Source organism: Syngnathoides biaculeatus, chromosome 16 (assembly GCF_019802595.1).
Source record: "Syngnathoides biaculeatus isolate LvHL_M chromosome 16, ASM1980259v1, whole genome shotgun sequence".
NCBI classification, from domain to species: domain Eukaryota; kingdom Metazoa; phylum Chordata; class Actinopteri; order Syngnathiformes; family Syngnathidae; genus Syngnathoides; species Syngnathoides biaculeatus.
In genome coordinates, this window is record NC_084655.1 from 7,416,733 (window position 1) to 7,427,072 (window position 10,340).

The window sequence follows — 10,340 nt, forward strand, 5'->3', positions numbered from 1 at the left end:
CATATAAGCATATCAGACATCTTTTGGTGAAATTGTACGGTTTGAATTCGGAATAAGACATTTGTCTGTAACGTATAAATCCGATGAGTTTTTCCTGGGTGTATGACAGGGGCGTCGCCGTCAATTTCATCAGTGTGTTTTGTACTCCTTCAAGGGTGGGATCTAGTTCCATTCCACTCAGCAACCATCCACACAGTATGTGGATTTGTGTATGTTACTCCACGGCAGACAAATACACGAGTGCATTGGATGAACTTTCGCCTATGCACTCGGGACAGGAGTTGATGAGACTAGAAAAAAAAAATTCCGCCTGTTTCTGCTGTGAAGAAGTAATGGTACTTTTACACAGTTACACTGGTCTAAATATGAGTTGTTACTTTTACTCATCAACTATTGCTTATTTGTCAACTATTTTGTGTGCAAGACTGACTTCAACCTACACATTGGGTGCTTTTGGTCCATCCATCTATTTTCTGAGCTCCTTATACTCACAAGGGTCATGAAATTGCTGTAGCCAATCCCAGCTATCTTCAGGCGGGAGGTGGTAGCTCGCGACGCGCAGGGCACATATTAACAAACAACCATTCGCACTCACATTCACACCAATGGGCAACTTTACACAGGCGGGGACGGGATTTAAACTCTGGACTTCAGAACTGTGAGGCAGCCGGTCTTGGAAACCGTGCTGCTGGCGCTGTATATGCCAATCCAATTTAAGCGCTCATGATTTTTTATTTTTCAATGTAGTTCACAAATCAACACAAAAGTGACACAACATCTTTGATTGCGCTAACGGGCAATGGTGTTAAAACTAAACCAACCTCGCTGATCGTAAGGCCTATGTGACGGCCATGTTGGGAAGTTCTTCGTTATCAATAGCAAGCTATTCGTGTTTACATTTGGACAAATGAAAACAGGTTTCATCTATTGCCGTATTTATATGGCACTGTCTGGCCCTCCTTGAGCCGTCACCTTATCGTGCTGGACTTTGCTTGTTCTCCCTGTGCCTGCGGGGGTTTTCTCCCGGCCTTCCTCTCTCCTTCCAGATTCCAAAAACATGCATTGATTGGAGACTAAATTGCCCAATGCGTGTGATTGTGAGTGCAACTGTTGTCTGTCTCTGTGCCTTACTGTTGTCTTTCAAACAGTTCAGGGTGTACCCCGCCTCCTTCCTGATGATAACTGGGATAGGCTCCAGCACTCCCGCGACCCTTGTCAGGATATGTACCGGAGTCAGATTGGAATGAAATGTCAACTGCACCTTTCTATTGGAATATATGTATACAACATTTTTATAACCTCGGTTTTTTTTTTTTTTTTCCATTTTCTTCTATGCACACCATTGATGACATTTTTTGTGGGGGAGGGAGGAATGAGCATTATACACAATGAATTGTGGTATGTATTTTATTGCAAAAGAACATATGTGCTCCTTTTTCCTCAATGTCCCAGGACACAGATTATGCTATCACGGCACTGCGGCGTGCCTGCCTACAGTTGTTTCATTCTGAAAAATGTCATAGGAATAGCAGGAGCTGTACATTGTTTCCTATGTTCTCTTTCATAGTAATACAAGGATGTAAGTCTACAACACTCTAGACTGCTCTGTGTGCTGTTTGAACTGTTATAATTTACCCTTACGTGGGGGCTTATTTACAAATATGTCCCTGGTCACGTTTGTTAGATTATTCACTGTATACTACAGTACACCGACATCGCAGGAAGTCTGCAATGATGATTGCGCACTCGTACATCGATGACGATGCGCAAACAACAAACTGTGGAGTCCTACGATCTACAGCTCAACCAAATCTAAACCTATTTACTTGATCTTATATAGTCAGTCTATTTACGTAATCTATTCCAATTTTTCTGATCAATTTACCAATTAAATCAAAGTTTACATTCCTTTTTCTGTATTTACTTTCCAAATCTAGTCTAAATTTACCTTCCTATTCACTTATCTGTTTATCATCTAATTTGATCTGACGTGTGTCTTGTTTGATCCCTTCAGCATTCACCATGATGATCATCCTGGCACTCCTCCGCATTGGCGCAGGCGCAGGCGAGGGCCGCCCATCCGCTGCCTCCCTGGCCGGCGTGCCCAACTTATTTGGAGTGTGCGTTTACTCATTCATGTGCCAGCACTCACTGCCCTCACTAGTGACGCCCATCTCGGACAAAAAGCGTGTGGGCTTGCTGGTTCTGGCTGACTACGTTCTCATCCTTGGGTTCTATGCACTCCTGTCCTTCACCGCCATCTTCTGCTTTGACAGTGGGCTCATCCATGATATGTACACACTCAACTTTACAGACAATTGCCATGTTCTGGATGTGGCTGTCCTGCGCTACTTCCTGGGCCTGTTCCCTGTCTTCACTATCAGCACCAACTTCCCCATCATTGCAGTCACTTTGCGCAATAACTGGAAAACTCTATTCCACCGGGATGGCGGTACCTACCCATGGGTGGTGGACCGGGTGGTCTTTCCGCTTATTACCCTGGTGCCGCCCATCGTGGTGGCCTTCTGCACGCACAATCTGGAGTCGCTGGTGGGCATCACGGGCGCTTATGCCGGCACGGGCATCCAGTACGTGGTTCCTGCCATGCTTGTCTATCACGCCCGGCGCCATGTGGAGCCGGTGACTGGTCGCCATGCTGTCAACCCGCACGGTTCGCCCTTCCGCCATACGGCCTGGGTGTGGTTCGTGGTGCTGTGGGCCACCTTCTGTCTCATGTTTGTCACCGCCAACATCATCCTGACCGACGTCAAGAAGTGACACATTCACTTTGTGCCTTTTTTTTCTGGGTTACAGAATTCTAGCTAATTTATCAAGAAAGGACCAAACATTCAATGCCTATTTTACCACTTCATTTGGGTCAAGGGTGAACCGAAGTTTATCCCAGCTGACTTCGGAAAAGGAGGCATACACCCTTGATTGGTTGGCAGCCAATAATATTGCACAATTCAATGTGGACATAATAGAGATGTGTGCAGAAAATGCTAATTAGTGTCCATTTATGGAAAAATATAAGGAGCCCCAAAAATCTCTTTAAATTATTTTACACGATATGTCCAAAGATGTTCATTTGTGGCCAAAAGAAACTAAATTGTAGACATGAAATCATAAAACTGGAGCACATTAAAGTAATTTGTGGTTACAATATACAAATTCATAGACCTGAAATGCCAATTTGTGGCCACAAAATACGATCATGCCTGAGGTATAATGTGTGCACTTACAACTAATCTAATGTAATACTTCCTGTGGCAATCAAATAGGTGAATTGTCTGCACAAAATGCTAGTTTGTGGCCACAATTTAAGAATTTATAGACAATATAGGAGACTATTCATTTTTGGGCATTAGATAGCTATAATGTGTGCATGAATTACTCATTTGTGACTATGTAATCGGTATAATGAAAAAAAAAGTTGATCACTAAATAAAAAAGACCTTTAAATAGGTATAAAGAAAGTACAAATTACTGATTTGTGACAAAGACATACTTTAAGTATTATATGATGTATGTAATGCTTATTTCTTGCACGGTGCACACAAAATCCAAATTGGTTGTAGCGAAATAGGTATACCATCCACACAAATAAGTACTTGCTCGCAACATATACTAATGTGCAGCCACAAAATATATTTTCAGAAAATCCTAATTTGTAGCTCCAAAATTCAAATGATCCCGCTGCAAATTCGCATTTAAGTGTAGCATGTCCATTAACTACTAATATATGGCCACACAGTGGGTAAAATGTCCACACAAAATGCACATTTTTGCCAACAGAATACAAATTTGAGTGCACACAATACTAAATTATGTCCACATTAGCTATAGAGTGCTCACAAAATGCTAATCCAGGACCACAAAATACAAAATTTTGACCATGAAATGGGTATAACATGCATGTGTAATACTAATTTGTGGGTTTTATATCATTCTCATGAACAACAATTGGGTTGGACCTTGGCTAGAAAATGCAAAATGCTACATCCTCTATTTTAATGGCGAGAATAAAGGTGGGCTCCATGTTTCCACACAACTGTCTAGAAATTATCCTAATATGCATTTGCGTTTCATCTGTATGTTATTCCTATATCTGGGCCACAAATTAGCATTTTGTGCTTATGTTGCATCTGTATTGTAGCCATCCTTTTTGTCTCCCAGTCACATCATGTCTGGGACTCCGTACAAACAAGCATCCACACTGACATTCACAGCAAAGGACAATTCTTTCGTTTACTTAAGAAATATCTTTTGGGATCGCTGGAGGAATGCAGAGTACTTGGAGAGAATGCACACAAGCTAGGGGAAAACATGCAAAGAGGTAGATGTCCGAACCATTCACGCACCGTTTTGCCAAAAGGACCAAATATGAATAACTTTGTTTTGACCATTTAAAAGTATATAAAATGTAAAATGCCCTGTGTGTTGAGCGGCATCTTCACTTTTTTTTTTTTTTTTTTTTTTTTTCCCAAAAACTGATATGTGACTGGCCAGATATGTTTCAACTTATCTGGTTATAGTGTATGTGTGTAGGGAGGAGTTGTGGTAAAGAACAACCCCAGAGTGTCATATTTGTTTCAGTTATAACACATACAGTTTTTTTTTTTAATTTCTAAATGTTATTAAACCATTCCAAACTTATTTCACTATTATAGGTTGTTCTATTGTATTAACCTACACTAGTGCTACACCAGTTATTGCACACATAAAATTATTACACTCTGGTGTTGATCTTACTGACCAAACTCTCCGTTGATATCAGGGAAACCTCCCACATTGGGCCAAAAATGTTTGCGTTATTAAATAGAATTAAACTGAAGTTGATAGTCAAGTATTTGTGCAAGGATAAAAGATGGATGGCTGATATCTACCAAATGATTTCCACCTTTGCCAAAGATGATGAGGTCATTGTTATTGCTGACACTTGAGTGGCTAAGTTACAACTGCGCCCTCCCACTAGCTGGAAACAAACAAAAAAAATTTACACAATTCTGAATTTGTTTTTTTGGATCGGTGAGGGGGCTGAATTATTGACATCACAACGCATATTCATGGCGTCATTGTAGTTTCAGGGCCGTTCCCAATTTTTTTTTTACCCACTCCTGAAATGTTGGGAATGCCAACTGATTACAATGTGGAAATGTACCTAATAATGTGGGGAGTGAGAACATTTCATGTTTACTGGATAAATGTGTTATACAGATGAATGTATTGTGCACACAATTATTTTGTTGTTTTTCCACTGTTATCAGTGAAAGTCCCACATTGGCCAGAAATATTTTTACGTGATTTAATGGGATATGATGAAGTTTCCCATTGTGTAGCATAAAAACCCAGGTAAGAGATGATGTGGGGCGAGTCTACCTAGTGCCAGGGAAATAGTTGCCATGGCAACAGAGGTTCCTTTTGATTGGATCCTTGTGCTCATCATGTTTTAATTGACCTGACAATCACCCCCACCAAACAAACATGTTTCTGTCAAGTGGTGTTTAGCATTGTGTTGAGTTTTTGACAGTTTTTTTTTAAATCACAATTTGAAGTATTCTGAAATAAATTGTCTTCATTTTTATTTTTTTATGAACAATTTGGGATAGTTGATTATTTAAGTTAAGAAGCAAATAAAACAAGGACATTGAATAATTGTGATGAATTTGACCTTTTATTGGACAAATAAGCGATGTATTCTGCAGGCATTTAGTACGTCATTAGCCTGCATTGAATGATGCACTGCGGAAACATTTATTTTAATTTAATCGCCTCAGCGCTCATCACTCATCTCAATCTTCTGTTCACCCATTTATATATGCATATAAATCATTTTTACTGGTGTTTTTTTTTTTTTTTTATTGAGCTAAATGAATTTTAATGTGACAGTTGTCCTCAAAGGTTTGAACTTCATTTGTTTACGGTATTTGTGTGGTAATTTATGCAGCTGTTGTCAGATTCTTTTAGCCTCTTAGAAAAATTGCTATTGAGTTAATTGCCATTACCTTACAGGGAAAATATTTTCTTTTAAACTGGAATGTCCTAACTAAAAATTGTTTTCCTTGTTTTTTGAAAATGTAAAATACTATTTTTTAGTTGTTGTTGGGATTTGTTTGACCACTGGACACTGTATCGTTAAGAAGGAACAGAGAGAAGAAATAGGACAATAAGAGCAACTCCCCTTACTAATATTTTGAAGCCCAAACTAAACTAAAAATGAAAATAACCACCACACAGGCTAGAAGTTGGCTTTAAGATAGGACAGAAGAGACTACACAAAGGAACACAAAAGCAACCACATCTGATACTTGAGTTAAAGAGGTGAAAGAAAAGAGTGAGAGCAAAAAAAAAAAAAAAAGACTATTTGATAGAAAACAGCAATGGTAAAGTATGACTCTTGGGGGAGGGAAGGAAAAAATTTGCAAATAAGCAAACTCAGAAGCAACCACATTACCTGCTACTCAGTTCGAGAGGGGACAGAGGACAGCAAAAGAGGATCACAACTACGAGCCGTTGACACCTGCTAATACATGGGCTGGTGAGGGTAAAAAGAAGAAAGGCAGCAGAAACAGAAACAATAGAAGCAACCACAACACCTTCTACTTAGTTTGAGGGAAGGGACAGAATAGAGAGCAAATGCAATGGGCAACAGCTGTCAATGCGGTGACAGCGACAAACCAACCCTCTTCGTAGCTGGGAAAGAGAAGAGAAAACAGCAAAGGGAAGAAACAAAAACAGCAACAACGCTTGGAAAAATAAAAGCAAAATACAAAACCATGGCCAAAGCACCACCTTTTCTTTCTTGATTTGAAAAGAAAGGGCAAACAGCAAAAAGGAAGAACAACCACACCTGCTATTTTGCATTTGCGGAGAAGACAAATAAAGGGATTCAAAAGCTTCACCAAAAACACAGCTACAACACTAGTTAGGGGGAACATTGAGATAAGAACAAAAAGCAAAAAAAATGACAGGAATAATATGCAGATAACTACAGTAAACAACATCAAATAAGAGTGACAACATTTAGGATGCTAAGAATAGCTCTCATAATCGCTAACAAAACAAAAGATTCATATTTTTTTCCAGTTTTATCAGCTTTGATGTTTCTTGGCCTTTCTCACATACACATACTAACGCTATGTTCATAAAGGCTACATAAAATGTCGGGCCTTTGGGAGCGTTGTTATCGTGGCGCTCATCAGTGTGTCGGCCATCGTGGCTAAAAGGTCGCTTTCACCTTTGGAACACTAAACACGAACAAGATGTCGCCGCCATCGTCAACGCTAACGTCAACACCACCCCTGCTCGTTTAGGGTTTAATCACTACTGGCAAAAAAGGACAAAAAGAAAAAGTCACTGTCTTGTCACTGTCAATTCATTAATTTATTTAGTTTTTCCATTGATTGATCCCAGTATTAGTCGTATGATGATTGTCGTTCCGCATGCCACAGTTAGCTTTTGCTTAGCTTAGCATGCATCCATTTTACCGTGCAAATGTTTTATTTACAGTTTTGTTGTTTCGTTGCCTCTAATCTGTCCCTATCGTTAAGTTACTAGATGTGATCATTGTTCAAAGTGTTGAAGTTAGCCGCTACATAGCATGTAGCTTAAATTCAGCAAGCATCCATTTTGATGAATGACTATTTTCTTGTTGATTTCTTTTGGAGTTGCAGTTGAGTCTCGAGGCTCTCACCATGCAGTAAAGTCAATATTTAGTAGCATTTTTTTCGCATGTCCAAGTTAGCTGCTAGCATACCGAAATAATTTTCTTTTGCTAATGAGTTGATTTTACTTCCATGCTTGATCATTATTATTGACACCATGAAGTTTCATCACAAAATGTGGAATCTCTTGTGGAAAAAAATTAATCAAGTTATCACCTGAGAAGTGCAAAAAGCTTGTAAAGGGATACAAGAAAGCAGGTTGTCGTTGCTAATTGGAGACTCTAAATTGCCCCTAGGTGTGATTGTGAGTGGGACTGTTGTCTGTCTCTATGTGCCCTGTGATTGGCTGGCAACCAGTTCAGGGTGTACCCCGCCTCCTGACCGTTGACAGCTGCGATAGAATCTAGCACTTCTGTGACCCTCGTTAGGATAAGCGGCTAAGAAAATGGATGAATGGATGACATTATCTAAATTGAGAAAAAAATCTGTTAAATTACTTTGGCTCACCAATGAAATCATCCGGATGCTATAAGTTTGGTTCATTTTCATTGATTTCTGAAAACTTTATATAGGTTATGCAAAAAATAAAGGCGTGCCAATAGGGCTGACCATGACAGTGTAATTACTATTACTGAGTACTTGATGTTTAAATGTTTAGTGCCAAGATTCTTTTACGTTAGGTGTCCAAAATGAAGCTTTATGATTTTCTGAAGACGCTAATTACATTTTTGTACATAATACATCATATTTTGTCCTTTCCCATGAAAATGAACACAAATGCATTTTAGAATGGAATACACAATATATAGAATATATTGAAATATGAGGTAAAGAGGGAGCTAAGTCGAAAGGTGAAGCTCTCAATTTACCAGTCATTCTACATTCCTACCCTCACCTATGGGCACAAGTTTGGGTTGTGACCGAAAGAACAAGATCCCGGATACAAACGGCCGAAATTAGTTTCCTTCGCAGTGTCGAGCTGCTACTCTTCCGCATTGAGAGGAGCCAGATGAGGTGGCTGGGGCATCTGATTCGGATACCTCCTGGACGCCTCCCTGGTGAGATGTTCCGGGCATGTCCCACCGGAAAGAGACCCCGAGGATGACCTAGGACACGCTGGAGAGAGTATGTGTCTCGGCTGGCTTGGGAAAGCCTCGAGATCCCTCCAGAAGAACTGGAAGAAGTGGCTGTGGAAAGGGAAGTCTGGGTATCCCTGCTGAAGCTGCTTCCCCCACGACCCGACCTGGAACAGCAGTGGATAATGAATGGATTGATTGATGGATGTTTGTTCATGTGAACGAGACTTCGTAATTGTACGTTGTTTTATGCAACCGTACGCAGCACAGTATACTCTCATTGTCGTACAGACGTACACTTTTAGTGAATGCACTGACGACTTCGACCTCGAGCCCAAAACGGGCGTGTCGTATCTACCAATACATATCTGTGGTGGAAGTCCTAGGATGAGGCATTCACACAATAGCAGGCAGCAAAATAAATAGCATTATTTCTGAGTGTGAGTTAATATGTATACATTTGTGAACGGGTCATAACTATTGCATGTTTACAGCTGTGCTCTGTGATTGTATAAAGAGAATAATGTACGGGATTTAATAAGTAGTTGGGATAATTTATGCAGTAAAATCCACAGTGTTTAAAGGGCAACACTTGATATTAACAAAGCAGACACCCCCCCCCCCACGCCATTTTACCGTTATGCATTTTTACTTCAGTGGGCCGCAGCATTTGTTCTGTCAATGAAGATAAGCCTTGATTGTGAAGTGTTTCGTTTCATTGTGTTTCATTTGTTTACATGTCGACTCAGTAACCCGCCAAACGTTTTATCAGCGAGATGAAGATGCGCGTCATCTTCCCGCGGTCCAGTCGTGACTGGTCGTCCATCAGCGGACGGCGGCGTGACAACCTCGCCGATCACAGCTGCCGAACATCTCAGAACAAGTGACTGTGTGAGCCACATCAACATTTTCCTCGAATCTGAAGTCCACTACTTATTTAATGGAGAATTTGTTAAAAATCAAGAGCATTCTTGCATTAATTTACATTAGTGTTGGAACTACACTAAGGAAGTAATACAATATCACTACTTTCATCATTCTAAAGCAGTAGGGCTTCCGAAAGTGTTTTTGATGTCCTGTTTTAGTGTTCCTAATGAAGTGTCCCTCAAACACAGGTTTTCAATTTTGAGGGGTCGCACTTTGCCCGACGTTTGAAGATTAAGCCTTTGTGTTTGTTAACCTTGAGCGACCTTGAGGCAGATTAGAGTGCGTGAGGGATCCACGTCAAGGTGGTGGTGGCCATGATTCTGTGGCATTCAGTGTCACGCTGTCGGATTGCAGCACAGATTGATGCTCAGTGACGCACACTCGCACACTTATCCAGGTCAAAGCCTTGAAGAGTCCACGGTTGGAACCTTCACCCAGGTGAGAGGCATCAATCAGCGTTGCCTGTGGATGTTTGTCACAAGCTGGGGGGATTCTAGGATCAGAGGTTTAGGGGCGCTGAGCTCCCGGCCAGGCAAGGTAAAGTTCAGTCTTTTCTCCAATTTAAATATAATTTCTATGAAAGAGTAGCATCACACTTTTAGGGAATGTCTGTGGCTAACTCTAACCTAACAAGAGCTAGTGTCAATGTTAGCCTGACTGTAGCAATTTGGTT

At 40.5% G+C, this 10,340-nt stretch overlaps 1 protein-coding gene across 2 annotated transcripts in view; it reads left to right on the forward strand.

Annotated features, from left to right (window-relative positions):
* Positions 1 to 5,781, forward strand: part of tmem104 (transmembrane protein 104) — a 62,096-nt gene extending 56,315 nt beyond the window's left edge. Inside the window, exon 10 of one of the 2 annotated variants that reach the window (XM_061847057.1) lies at positions 2,015 to 5,780. In XM_061847057.1, the coding sequence (XP_061703041.1) occupies positions 2,015 to 2,778 (764 nt within the window). In that variant the 3' untranslated portion in view covers positions 2,779 to 5,780. Of the gene's footprint in view, positions 1 to 2,014 lie in introns of both variants that reach the window. The other variant, XM_061847058.1, reaches the window with a different exon arrangement.
* The last annotated feature ends 4,559 nt before the right edge of the window (positions 5,782 to 10,340 follow it).